Here is a 15,009-nt window from a genome sequence, read left to right as displayed (position 1 = left end):
AATTGCAGAATTTCAGTCGTTAATCAATATTAATCACATTTTTTTAAACACGTTTTCAATTTCATAATTGTACATTACAAAACAGTTATGAAGTCCATATTGACAAGGTGAAGCAATTCTTACCAGATTGTGTTGATTAGGAATCAAATAACAGCAAAAAGAAAGAGTGAGAGACTCATGGATACCCACAAAACCCATTGTCATTCAAATAAATTGAGGTCAGAGGTCAAGGGACAGTGACCATGCTGTTTTTCCATCACCAAACTTTAGACTTAACTTAGCATTATTCTTCCTGAGAGGCTGGCATAACATGGTTATGCCACTGGATTCCTGGATTTGAATAGCTTCAAATGATCAGTATCATCACTCTGGTTTTAAAACTCAGCCCAGTACAACCTTTTAGAAACCCAACAAATACGTTTTGTACAGACCGTGAACACATCACGATTACCTCATTAACACTGTCAGCCCTACTATTTATTAGTCATTTGTTATTAATTATATGGAAAAAACTTGGCCACACTCCGCTGGCCGGCTGCCTCCGGTGCCTATGCCTCATGGACCCATAGCTCCAGATATTTTATACCTGGAAAAAGCGCTTTGTTTGCTTCATGCCTTAATGAGCAGTTCTCATAAGAATGAACGTGGCCCCGCCTCCATGGCTGTATCCAAACTTTTCTAACAATCCATGGCCTCTACAGCGCGATCTCTGTGTAAAAAAAGACTATAGATTCTCAATCTGTGGGAAACACTGGTGCATGTTACAGGGGGAGTGATAATGTGATCGGCAGTCACACAGTAGTCTCGACCTCCACCTGTTCTGCGTGTACGACATATTTACACGTCTGTAAAACCGTCCTCTGTGCCCTTGTCATTATTTGTATTTTATGAGAGCAGCGCAGTCTGGGTAAATGTCAAAATCGATGTAGATAAACTATCGTTCAAATTTGATTAATTCTTTTGCTGAATTGTATTTTCATGGTGTACCAGCTCTCTGTGAAGGATGTGCATTTAAACATATTGAAACAAACCACTCCTGTGCCTGGTTTTCTGTCCTTTTCAGTGTATTCATGAAAACTGCACACAAGGTCGTGTCCTTTTTTCCCAGCACAGAGCTGATATTTAATGCATTCTGTCTGCAGTGCAGGTTTACTGAACCACAGTCTGTTGGCAACATAGCATGGAGTAGTGTTATAGTGTCTGCTGGTGATGTCGCCCATAAATTCTTGAGGAGACGGTGGATTTAAAGCCTGGAGTTTGACTTTATCACTTGCTGCTCTCTTGGCAGTTTGTTTTTGAGCCATGAAATCCAATTTTCTGCTGCAGGGTGGAGCTGAGAGGAGTGAGGAAGCACAGCCGTCGTGGCTCACACAGCCTTTAATATATTCCTAATGGAGCAATCACATCCAAAATTGCTTCCAAGACGTAGATTAGAGGATGTGAAGTTTGGTATTTAGGAATTTCTAATGGAGGAAAAAAACGTAGGATTTAGTATTCAAATCCATACATATGTGTTTTGTTTTGATATACATGATGGAAAATGGAATATCTTTGGATTTTGGACTGTTGGTGAGACAAAAAAGATCGTTGCAGATGTCAGGTTGGTTTGTGGGAAATTATTTCAGTTATTTTTTTTACAATTTTCTTACATTTTGTAGACACGACAACGAAACATTCCTCATTTTTAAACTTTTTTTCACATTCACTGACAAAGCAACAGACTGAAGTAACAGCAGTTCAATATGTGAGTCAAAGCTGAGCAACTTATACAAAAACAATTGCTTATTTGATATGACTATGTTGCCATTTATCCCACTGACTCTATACGTGACACCACATGGTCGAATCTCCTTGTTTGGACATCATGAATTGGCCACTCAGTTATGAAAATGAGCAAACGATGGGACGATATCCAGGCTGGTGACAAAGCACCAAATGTCTTTCACAACATTTGCTGATGATGGGACGCTGCGCTTCAGAGTGAGAAACTGCTGAAACGAAAGAGCTGCGTTTTGGTTTTTTTTCTTAAAATGAACTCAGAATGAGCGATGGATGGATAAATGGATTACTAAACGTTACTATAGATCTTTACTCTGGCCCATATAATTTAAGCTCAGCCTGAAACTGTCATTTCTGCTTAAATCCATCCAAAGCCTCTGACCTGAGGCAGTTTGAGAGGCTTGAAATCCAAAGAAATAAGTAACATTTTTTTATAGCAGTTGCTTTGAACAATTATTAGGTGAGAAATGGAGCAAGAGCAGACCCAGAGGCAGTGCCAGTGAGGCTCCAGTCACCAATGTACACGAAAAAATCGATTTAGCCCCAGCTGCTTGTTCCTGTAGTTCAGCCTGAAGTGTTTTTTCACCCCCAGATGTTTGTCACTGATGCACTCCAGCAACCTGCGAAAGCTCCTGCTGAGGGTTGGGTGCTGAAACAGTGTTGGCGCTGATTCTTATAGAATCATAACACAGATTTTGGTGCCTCATTTCGGTGCCATATTGTGAAAGTGGAAAGACAGAGAGCGAGTAAGAAAGATAATGTGAGCATGCTTTAATATGTGTGTGTCTGTGCTGGTGAGGATGACGGTGAGGCTGCAGCAGGCAGAGCAGTTTATGAAGTGATGTAGCAGTGCAGTGTGTAAACAGGCTGTTTGTCTGTGAATAAATGCTTTAACTCCTCAAGACCTGAGCCAAGCTCCCAATGATTAAAGTAAAGGGAGTTAGCACCGAAGTTAACTGCTGTACAAAATCAGGGTGTTTTTTGTGTGTGTTTTTTAAATTATTGCCTTTCTGATAATTTTTTGCATATTTTTTTTCTTTAAACATATTTTTTTGGATAATATTTTATCTCTACATTTTGGGCAATTTATAAAGAAAACATTCAGGTAGACTTGAGGAAAATATTGTAGCTTTGTGGAGGGTCAAAAAAAAAACCAAACTTGACATGCTTAGGAGAAACTTGGGGTCCATTCAGAGTTGACCCTTGACCCACTTTTGGTCCACGACCCACCAGTTGGGAACCACTGGTGTAAACTCTTGTTTCTGAGATCTTTGTAATCTGAAGTCAGAACAAACTAAATTAAATACTCATAACAATAACCTGAACATCTGGTTTCATAATGTCGAAGCTGTCATCAGAAGACGTCATCAGCTGATCAAAAGCAAAATTATATTTCTGTATTTATTGTGTTTATCCATCCAAATCCTGACAGGCAGAGTGAGGGGAGATCCAGAGTAAACCTCCTCCTCCTCCTCCTCCTCCTCCTCCTCCTCCTTCTTATAGGTTTTAGTTTCAGCTGGCTTTCATTGAGCGAGTTCTTAGAAACGGAGTCGTCCCAGCAGACCTTGGGGTCGTGTGATGTTGGTTTGCAGTAGTCTGTGTCTGTTCGACACCCCCGGGGCTACGCAGGAAGCTTTCAAAGATTCCCACCCTCCAGCCTCCTCCCACCACCTGCTCCCCTCCCTCCTCCTCTCTGGTTACATCTGCTGCCGTTTTCTTGCTCTCTAATAAAATTATCGTGCTAAAATACTGTTCTGCAAATAGGTTAAAAACATTTAAACTGGAAAAACAATGATAATAGTGTCACAAAGGTTGGTCAACAGTTTATTTGTCTCTTACCCAGTGTAATTTAATATGGCGCCTCCATTGTGCCTGACATTAATTACATGGCTCATTGATTTATTGATCATTACACTGTCAGTGCAGTCTGATCACTTCCTAGACAACAAGACAACAGAAAATACAGAGCGCTGGGGGTATATTAATACCACAATGCTGTTTGTAAAAGCCAAAATTAACATGAACATACAGTGTGATACAGTGGTTTTGTCTCGTGCATTTCATTTCAAAGGAAAACCGTGTGTGTCGCTGCTTTTTATCCTCACAACATGAAAGGGAGTTAATGAAAATTATATTAAACTGTGCGTCTGACGTAGCTCCTTTCATCATGTCTGCTACCAGCTAGCTAAAGCAGCAGCCATGTTACTTCTAAAACCGAGGTGAATTTTAATTAACAAGTTACGTAATCATGCAGGAGTACAAGTTATGTTAGAAAAAACAGGTTTCTTACTGCATAAATCCACTGGCCTTCACTTGTAAAATGTCACTCAAATGAACACATACTGACATACTGATCAGGAAGAGACTCAAAATGACCACAAAGAGTTGCAAAGAAACTGCAAAGATGCCCAAGAAATTACAGGGTGCCAGGTGGCTCAGTGAGAGCATGTGCCCCATTTTCAGAGGCTATGTGTCCTCGCCGCAGTGGCCCCCTGTACGAGCCTGACTGGCAGCCCTTTGCTGAATATCACCCCTCTCTCATCCCCATTTCCTGTCATCTTTCTAGCTGTCCTATTAAATAAAGGCCATAAAAGCCTAAAAAAATAACTTTCAGGTTTAAAAACAAACAAACATGAATTTAAAAAACAAAAAATCACATAAAATTACATGTAATGAAATTAAAAATAAAATAAAATTAAATTAAATAGAATTAAATGACCTCACAGAGAAACAAAATCACCCCTAAGAGACGCATACTGCATACAAAGAGATGCTAAACTACAATAATGTGTGTGTGTTACTCTTCTGTGGGATAAATGGTGGGGCCCTTTGCATATCTGTGGCTATGAGCCCTTTGTCTTATAATCCACCCATTACTATAATGCAGGAGCAATACAAGAGCACTGCTGCGCCTTTATTTCTTGTCTTTCAGTATCTGGTGGTGACTTTTTTTTTTACCTGGGACCTGTTAGCTTTAGCCTCAAGTCTCTCAGCACAGTGTCATGTGTAACCAAAAACTGCGAATTTAAGACTTTTACAGGGTTTAATTTTAAACCCTGTAAACAGTTGGAAAGAGATCCCCAACAGAGTTAACATTTATGATTCAGCCTTATAGGAGCTACATCTGATTACGCTGCTGGGGACATTTCAGACGGTAAAAGTGGGAGTTACTGGGTGGAAAGGAGAAGCTGCATTTATCTGTGTGTGACACTGTTGAATACAGTTGTTTGATCTCTGTAGGAGACGTCAGTCCTCACATGAGAGAGGGGTGGGTAGCTATTAAACTGCAAACATGGAGGATGACTGAGATGTTAGCCTGCATTGCTCCTGCATCACCTCCTTCACCTTGTTATTACTGCGGGCAGTGTGCTGAGAAAGGGAAGGAATATTTTAAACTCTGTGTTTCCGCTTTAGAATCCGTGAAATTAAAAGTTTTACGTGTCACCTATTGCTACTGTCTGCAGTTTGATATTGTATTTCTTATTCCACATGCATCTGGGTTTCTCAGAGAAACTGTTATGTGAAGCATCAGGTACTAAATAGAGATGTGTTAGAGGAAGGAAAATCAGAGTCAGAAATACTTTTTGGGAAATTGTGGAGTGTTACAGATGCTCTGATGCCAGCGATGAGAATTATAGCAAGTAGAAATATGTACCAGAACAAGTATATAAAAATATGAAATAGAAATACACGGAGAGTAAGAATATAGCACAGTATGTCGATACTTAAATATATAAAATAAAGTGTGAATAAGGATGTTGCTGCTTGGTTTTGTCTAAAGTACCTGCTTTTCGTAGCTCTATCCTAGCAGGCAAAGCGGCAGTGTGTCGGTAAAAAACAGCTGCTTTTCGTGGCATTATACCAGCTGAAACACAATGATGGGTCACTAAAGAACTCCTGTGTTTGTTGGCTGAACAGCAGCTGGAAACACAGCACTGACACAACTGATTTTGTTATTTGTTGCTCTCGAACAGAGCTCTTCAGTGGTTTGCAGCTTGGCAGGCATTTTGTCCAGGTGACACACCATCAGCCGTCTCCTCTGTCTCCCTATGACAAGTCAGCTCAAACATATCATCACTTTAGAAACCTTAATACGATACGTTTGTAACGTATTTGTTTGCAGAAATGTGCGATGCCAACATTTCCTTCTGTCAGCTGGGCTGTTGGTTGACACTGCTCTGCAGTGCATTGATCCTGTGTTTTCGGTCGTGTTACTGCATGCTGCCGGCTCCTCAGGCTGGACATTTTCTCTCTCTCCCACATGCTGAGCTGCTGCTGCTGCTGCTGCTCTTTTTCAAAAGACTGTGTGAAGCAACCAGAAGGACTTCAGTGTTGGCTGCAGCTGCATTTGCACCCCAGAGACTCGCTCTCTGGGGGCACATCGTCACTGCTTGGTCTCATGAGCACAAACATGATGGAGCTGTGTTATTGTGGCAGACAAGCTGTAAACAATCCTTCAACTTAGAGACGTTAAAGATGTCAAACGGAGGTTCGGCCTTTAGTAGAGCAGGATGTGCAATTGGGTATTTACTGAATAAAATCCTTAGCATTGAGTTGCAAAAGCTATAATCTCTAGAAAGTTTGACAGTCTTGTGAATTTAAATCATAATTTCATTAAAACATAATTAATACAACAGATGTGTTTTGTTTCAGAACATATTCCTCAAAGTAAAATATCAAAAAAGTGTCTAAAAGTTACATATTCAGATTAAGTGTGCAATGGCCATGAAATATGGAGACTCACTTATGTCTTGATGTATGAAAAATGGAAATTTTCCCTCCCCTAAATTTATAGTGTGTAGACAGTCATCAGATGTTTCCAAATGATAAATAATAAACAATAATAAAAAAAAATGTTTTTCTTCCCTCAATTTTCAAACTAACTTCCCTGAGCTCCTCTTGCTTCACAGCAGTCTCAGCCTACATGTCAACGAGCATCATTGAACTCAACAGCTGTGCACATGGCTCGCAAACATGCGCCGTGTGTGTTTTTGACTGTTCTGTTTCCTCCGTGCGTCATGCACAGTTGATGACTTCCAGGTCTGCTGCACAGATAAAACACAGTCTGTTTAAACTTCAGCATCACTGATGCACATCTTAAATATAGACCAGTGTTTGGCTGCTGTTGTTGAACACATCTGGACAGGTGTTTTTCAGTGGCAGGAGGAAGCTTTGAGATTTGCTGTCATTTGCCTTTTGAAAACTGAATCTGTATTTGGTTTGTTGCTGTGAAGCCGCTGTGCTGTTAGCCAAGTGTTGCCTTGTTATAAGCAATACTACATACACAATATTGTTATTTCTTAGGGGTCGTTTACACGGCAACGGTTCTTGCATGAAATGTCAAACTTTTGTTGCGGTTTGGCCTGTCAATTTAGGGGCCTGAAAACACAAACTTTTGAAACTGGGTTCCAGAGTGTAATCTTTTTAAAACAACCCCTTCTGTTGCCGTATAAACTGTCAATGCGTGGATCCTGTGAGAAAGGATCTGCGGCCGCACTTCGCTCAGGCATGCGGTGTTCTTTTATAGTGTGTCATAACAAAGTTAAACCAACAACTACTGGCTTGTCATGCATACTGCAGTGCTTCCAGTTGTTTTTGCGGATCTATGTACACGAGGATTGTTTTCACAATGTTATCATATGAACACAGATTTTTTTTTACACTCAGACTTTTCCATTTTTAGTTAGGCAGGTCTCTAAACATGGCCCGCTTGTAAGACTTGCAGCCTTTCTGTAGCGCAGCATGTCAACGCCAGCAAGACAAACAAGGGCAGTGTCACAGTGACATAAGTGTCATGGAAAAGAGCAGGGTGGCCTGCTGATAGACTCACAATGGCTCTTTTTCTTCTTCTGTATTTCTCTCATCTCTGCTTGATGAGAAGTAAGATAATGGAGACAGGAAATTGAAAGTAGTGATGGAGGAGGTTGTGTGAGAGCAGGAGGGAGGGGTCATGACACAAGATGGTAGACTAGAAGGAAGGAAGATGAAATAAAAAGGTGTTGAGACACAGGTATTAAAGGGTAACTTCTGTGTTTTTCTAACTGGACTGTGGTTTTTCATGTTTTTGTGTCTAAGTGACTGAAGGTAACAGTTGTTAAAATTCTCTCAGTCTTGAGTATGAGCGCTGCAGCTGGCAAACCAGGCTGCAATGTAACCACTCATTATTTGTACAGCGTTTATCGTTTATTTACGTCCACTGTCAGTGCTTGTGCTGCTGACAGGATCAGATTGATGTGACATGTGTCTGACAACTTATAGAAAGGATTCCTAAAGAGACTGACCTTTTTGTTTTGCTGTTTCCATTAGACACAAAAATATGTACAAAATATGATCCAGCTTGAAAAGATACCGATGTTACCCTTTAAGTTGCTTACCAACAATAAATTGTGGCGTTAGCTCACAAAGTGTTTTTTAATCCAACCCCAGCAGTAACTGTACTTTCCATATGTATATCGACCTATACTGCACCACATTGCTGCCCAGCTTGTTAACATGCTGAGACACATCACAGCATGGATCCGTTATATATTGGCTCTGCGGTGTGCCACAATGTAAATGCCACACTGTGATTTGTGCTGGGCTGGGCAAAGAGCTGTGAGATAACTGCTGTTCAGTCAATATAGGTCACTGAGCTCCAAGACTCAGATGTCAGCACCTTAAAGCTGTCACGTCCTTTTCTCTCTTCGCCATTAGTGCTGAGCCACATGATGTGTCCCGCCCTGCAAATGGCAACAGCACAACATGAGTGTCAGTGGTCCTTCAGCATAAATTGGCTCTGATAAATTGTTTAGAAATGTGCTTGCAATTAATGTCTCTCCTGCACATGCAGTGTGATCAATCATGCTAAAACAAACCGTTTTCTCTGCTTTTCCACAGGATTTGGTGTCCGAGCTGAGTGCACGCTGGCCAGAGGTCCATCAGCAGCAGTGCAGTGGAGCAGGGAGCTGTCCGTGGTGCTGAATTCCTCAGCTAACAGAAATCCCCATTGCACACTCATGTGCCTGGGCCGCTCCTGATAGCTCCCATTCCTAGCAGCAACTGACCACCACCTCCACATCCAAGATGGACGACGACGGGCGTTACAGAGACGGCCGCTCAGACTTTGTCCGCGGCGCCAAGGACATTGCCAAAGTGGCTAAGAAACAGGTCGGCAAGAAGATGGGGCGCGGTGTGGACAAAATGGCTGACGAGTACACCAAGCGCTCCTATAAACGCTTTGAGGAGGAAGATGATGATGAAGACTACGGCGGCGTGCCAAGCAACGCTGGCGGATATTATCGCAATGACAGCCGGGCCAATGATGATGAAGGTCACAGCGACTCCACCGAAGGACACGATGAGGATGATGAGATCTACGAAGGGGAGTACCAGGGTATTCCGAGGGCTGACTCGGGCAAGACTGGCAGCATGGACGGGGTGGCGGCCGCCCAGGCGCAGCAGTTCAGGGATCTGTCGGCTTATGAGGGCGAGAGGCGGAAAGACCAGGAGGAGCTCGCCCAGCAGTACGAAACCATCCTGCAGGAGTGCGGCCACGGAAAGTTCCAGTGGACGCTCTACTTTGTCCTGGGGCTGGCGCTGATGGCGGACGGCGTGGAGATCTTTGTAGTCGGCTTCGTGCTGCCCAGCGCAGAGAAGGATATGTGTCTATCTGAACCCAACAAGGGCATGCTGGGTAAGAGCTTTAAAGTATTTAATTATTTTTTTAAAAATACATTGTGGGAGGTAGTACACATTTGAGGACGCTGTGGTTATATGGACAATATTTCTTCAATCTGATTGAAATTGTTCTGATTAGAGATTAAAACTTTTAACTTTTGAACTTTTCATGAACGCTGAATAAAATGATCCGATAAGATGTGCTTTCTCATGCCCCAAACCATTTAATCAGAATATAACTTTCTTTAACCGGCACATAGTTGTTCCGCCCAAACAGCAAAAGAGAACGGAGTAGAGAAGAGAAGGGAGTACTAGAAGAGCAATAATGTTATGTTGCCGCGCCTGTGAAAGTGGTGGCTGGAGGCATTATGTTTTCAGGTCGTCCTCATTCTTGTCTTGATTTTTTTTTTTTTCAAATTTGGCACAAAGGTTTACTTTGAGTCATGGACGAACTGAATAGAATTTGGTGGTCAGAGGTCAAGGTCACTGTGACTCGTCTTTCTTGCAATATCTGAAGAAAGCCACGGTCTCAGGCATCATGTTTTCAGGGTGTCAGTCAGTCTGTCCCATTCCCGTGAATATGATATCTCAAGAATGCCTTGAGGGAGTTTTCTCAGATTTGGCACAAATGTCCACTTGGACTCAAGAATAAACTGATCGAAATTTGATGTTTGAGGGTCAAAGGTTAAAAGTCACTGTGGCTATGAATCCACCTACTTCTTGTGAACGAAATATGTAATATCTATAATTTGGTGCAAACATCCACTTGGACTCAATGATTAACTGATTAGAACAAATATGCCTAGAAAGAATTTTTTTTACCCAACTAGAAAAAAAAACAATCAAATTTCCATGATTATCAGGCGTTAATATCTTCCTTTTGAGTCGATTATCAAGGCTCACTGATTAAAAATATCTTCAGGGTTAGTCTCTTCTGATTGTTTTTAACATGAGTTGTTTTTATACTGATTATGTTTATTCTGACTATTAGTGGAATATTAGGGTCCATGTAAATGTACCTGTATTCTTGTGTTTCTGGCCAATGAACAACTGTTTTCATTTCATCTACTGTCTGCCACGGTGTCCTTTTTCTGTTAATTTTCCTTGTCTTGGGCCTCCTTTGGGAGTTTATTCCACCGCTTCACATTTTATCTCTGTCTTATCTTGGCAGTTACCTTTGCAGTTTATCCTCCAGTAATTGCTTTTCTACAGCCTCGTTGGCAAAGGAACTACAGCTATTTAAGATTCAACTGGCCGTGCAGCCTCTGAACGGCAGCAGAATTTTAATCGAACTCTCAGCCTCTCAGTTCTCTGCTTCACTTCAGCTGATTTCTAACTGGACAGTGTGTGTTTGTGTGTGAGTGTATGACCCTGTAGTCTATTTGTCTTCCTTCTCTTTGCCTCCTCATAGTATACGCTGCCTGCCGATTGCTTTGCCCACCGCGCAGAATACAGAAACACAAAGACCTCGTGATCGTTTCCTACCCTCAGGGCAGATGTCCAATCAGGGTCCAAACCTGCCTCGCCATCTGTCATTGGCTGCCCAGCAAGGACACCGCCAGCAAGGGCCAGGGGTTTCCTGGGGACAACAAATTCAAACTGTTCAGTTTACGTAAAGAACTTAGATATAAAGTAAACTAAAACTAGGTATGAACAAAAACATTTAGGTTAACTGAAAAAACCTTCTAGACTTTGGGAAAAGCAAAATAAATCAAACTCTAAAGACACATTCATACAAACAAAAAGATGTTTACATTGAATTGACTTGAATTTAATATATTTAATTGCAAACATTTAATAGTAATAATAAATAAAATACTATTCACATAAAAAATAGATGTCAACATTAGTCACAGTTGTCTAAAAGCATTGTAATTGCTTTGAATAAGGATCAGATATCAAAAAGTTTACAGTTTAACTGTTTTCATATATCAGAAATAGTCGCCAAGTCCTATAAAATTTACTAATCTGTAGAGTCACCCAGCGTACTCTTTATTTTGTCCAAATGTAAAAACTCCATAAGTTCCCCAGCCCTGTGGACATGTATGGAAGATTTTAAGGATATGCGAAATTCATTTCTAGTCTTTTGTGGTTTGGGAAATATACTAAATATTCTTCACAGAGGCAGACATTTATTTACACTCTGAAATGTGCTCATATGCTAATCTAGAACGAACAGCAGGCTAATACAACTGATAGCATCATCCGTTAATACTGTTTGACTTTTGATAGTGCAGCTGAAATCAAATCATCCAAACTTTAAAAAACAGATTTACGTAAATAAAAAAAAATGACAAGTTTGATCAAAAGTTCTGCAGAGTTGAATGAATGAATGAATGAAATTTACTTTACAAGATCTTGATCTAAAATTACAGTTTTGTTATTTATTTTGAATGAGTCAGATGAGATCTGATGACTTCATTTGCAGTGCACTCAGTTTTTTTGTGTGATTGTTCAGCTGTACTGCTGCCACGTTGATGAACACTGTTTCCCTGTAGATGGGGATGCCTGTGTATTGAGTGTCAGTGCTGTTGGGACATCATAGATTCGGGTGCTTGTTCTGGCTGGAAGGATATCGTTGAACGCTTATGCTGACAGCTGCCTCCTTGCAGCTCTAATTGTCATCCTCTACAGGATCAATTCAGACTCTTTTTTTTTTGCAAAAGATCAAGAGTTTAGATTTTCTTATAACCATCGATAAAGAAAGTTTGCTGGTTGGGTACACTGTGTTCTTTTCCAGCTCTGGTACAAGAGTCTGCTGCTGCTGCTGGTCAGTGAGCTGCAGTACTGCGTCAGTGAGGGGGGTGTCTGCTGTGCCCATGCCTGTTTTTCTGTCTGACCTTTAGAACTAGAAGGGTACACCCCTATTATTGTTTAGAAATCACCAACATATTCCTGCTACCAACTTGTCAAATATGGCAGCTTGTTCAGTGGCCCAAAGCTTCAAACTATGACGGTCTACATACCCCTCCAGTGTCAGGTTTGCATGTGTCCGTTTCCACTCTTCACTTGCATGTCTTTTTAAAATAAAATTCTGATTAGGTTTGGGAACTTCTTATGGAAACACCCTCCAATCTCCCCCAAGTTGCTCTGGTGAGTGAGTGGCTTAATTTGAGCCACAACCCCTCTTTGTTGTTAGCTTTGTTAGAATGTGTCTGCATGTTAACATACAAACCGACTGTCAGCAAAGCCAAATAAATGTAAACGTAAAGAAATTTACATCATGCAACATTAAAATTTCACCCTTCCTAAATGGATCCGCTTTCAAATGAGGTGCTAAAGCTTGAGTCAATGGAGCACCAGACGAAAAATAAGACCTGCTGTATTGCATGTCATTTTGCTTTTTTTCTTCCCAGTTAATTACTGCTTTAAGGGTGTCAGGCTATCGAAAGCAATATGAACATCAATCTACATCCCTAGTTTGGGTTACAATAAATATGTTTATTAATTTACATAGGCTACATGACGTAAGTTAATTACAATACTTACTTATCATAAGTCAAGTATGATATATAGTCTAAGTTGACTTGCGTATTTAAGTAAAGATAAATTGCTTATTTTTGGGTCACGGGACATGAACAGCAGTCTCCTGGTTGAAAGTCTTGTGTTTGTTCGACCCAAAACTTTTCGCTGCCCTCAGTAATATCTGGACTTTATTGCTCTTTATGCTTCATCACCCGACTTTCTCCTTTGCTGCCCGACATGTTTGCCATATTTGATGAGCTGGGAGTGAGAGTGCTCTGTAGTAGCACTGTGCAGATTTCTGTTTGTAATAAGGGAAAACAGGAACACACACACAGCTACATTTGGCAGGCATCCATGCCTTTAATTGGTTACTGGGATGTGTGATTTTCCCTGTGGTCCATGCACAGCACAAGGTATGGATTGCACTGCTGACACATACAGTGACCAGCCTGTGTGTGAGTTTGACTGTCTGCTCATACATTCATAACAATTTGCATGCATAAGTGCACTCATACTGTGTGTGGGATTGCATTGTTCTAGTGGTGACAAAATAACAGTGAAAGCAGCAGCAGTAACAATAATAGTACTGCTGTAACTCCAAAAGTAAAAAAGTATACATTAAAGTAATATTTGCCTCTGTAGTGTAGCTGTGAAAAAGTCTAATGAAATGGTAATAATCAAATATAACTCGCTAAAATTTGTACTTACCCCTCTAACATCCTGCTCAACTAATTTCTTAGAGCACATTTGAGTCACTATATCTCAATGAAAAATGTGTTGAATTCATCTCAACCTGTTTGAGCCTTCTCTACCATTTGGTTTAGTTATGTTATATGCTTAAAATATCCACTAGATGTTGCTGTGTCTTTAAATAGTTTGTTTTTCAGTTCAGGCTCCAGGCAAGAGGGCTCTGTGTGTGTGTGTGTGTGTGTGTGTGTGTGTGTGTGTGTGTGTGTGTGTGTGTGTGTGTGTGTGTGTGTGTGTGTGTGTGTGTGTGTGTATGATTTCATTTCAAGTATGAAATCATGTTTTACCAAATGGCTGCATTGACCTTTCATGTGACCTATAAAAGCAAAAAAGTGTTTCAATCGCAGTTTTGTTAAATATGGCTTTTTCAGATCACCTGAAATACCACCTCATGTGTGCGTAAAAAACTTTTTGTGTTAAATGGAGTTTTATTATATATACACACACACACACACACACACACACACACACACACACACACACATATATATATATATAACAAAATATCAGGCTCCTCAGAACCCCTCAGACTCCTCAGACCCCTCTTTATATATATTATGTGTATATATATATATATATATATATATATATATATATAAAAAATCCGGCCCCTTTGCCTCCTAAAAAGTCTCTAACACAGCTATTAATCATGTCGATCACTGCTTGTAAACTGTGGTCAAACGGTCAAACTAGGCAGCACTGATCAAAATATAAATTAAGATTCTGTTACTGCATTGCTTATTTCTCACCTCAGATGTTTCCCCAAGGACATAAAAATGAAAAGAAAAACAGTGCTGTTTTCTTGGTGAGGACTTGAAAGGGTTGCATTACTTTTAAGTCAATATATTCGGTTACCCCTCTCCCTCCCTCCCCTCTCTCTGTGTTTGTGTCATGCCAGGGGGGAGCCAGTAGGGAGACACGACCGGCCCCTGATCCCCTCCCCCCTCGCTGTTACGCAACACGCCTGACTCATGCTAGAGAGCATCCTTTGCTCATGCTTCTCTGCATCCCATGATTCCTTGTATCCTCTTCCCCCTCCCCCAACGTCACCCTCTTTTTCTCCACATGATGCAAATATAGTTCCTCTGCCGTCATAGTGCTGGCCACTTTAACCTGATGCCCTGTGGTGCAATCGTGTATCGCGTGTATGTGTGTTTGCACTGCGCTGTGTGTGACAGAGAACACCTGCACATGTGTGAGGGGTAATCGCCTGCAGAATATTTACTCACTGACAGCAGAAAGCATTCAGATGTACCCAAAAGAGGATTCAGAGGCATATATATCCCTGCTATTTAGCCTCCATCCACGAAAAAAATCACTCTTTCTCCTTTTTGACTTGCTAAGGCGTCTTGTAAAAGCACA

The 15,009-nt window shown here is 40.9% G+C and overlaps 1 protein-coding gene across 1 annotated transcript in view; it reads left to right on the top strand.

The window, feature by feature from the left end:
- Positions 1–15,009, top strand: part of sv2a (synaptic vesicle glycoprotein 2A) — a 50,519-nt gene that overhangs the window by 14,188 nt on the left and 21,322 nt on the right. The window contains exon 2 of the mRNA XM_042489865.1: positions 8,656–9,451. Coding sequence (XP_042345799.1) covers positions 8,842–9,451 — 610 coding nt within the window. The 5' untranslated portion in view covers positions 8,656–8,841. The remainder of the gene's footprint in view (positions 1–8,655; positions 9,452–15,009) is intronic.

Source organism: Plectropomus leopardus, chromosome 7 (assembly GCF_008729295.1).
Source record: "Plectropomus leopardus isolate mb chromosome 7, YSFRI_Pleo_2.0, whole genome shotgun sequence".
In the NCBI taxonomy this organism is placed as follows: domain Eukaryota; kingdom Metazoa; phylum Chordata; class Actinopteri; order Perciformes; family Serranidae; genus Plectropomus; species Plectropomus leopardus.
Note: the sequence above shows the minus strand (reverse complement) of the source record. Positions and strands in the feature narration are given on the sequence as shown.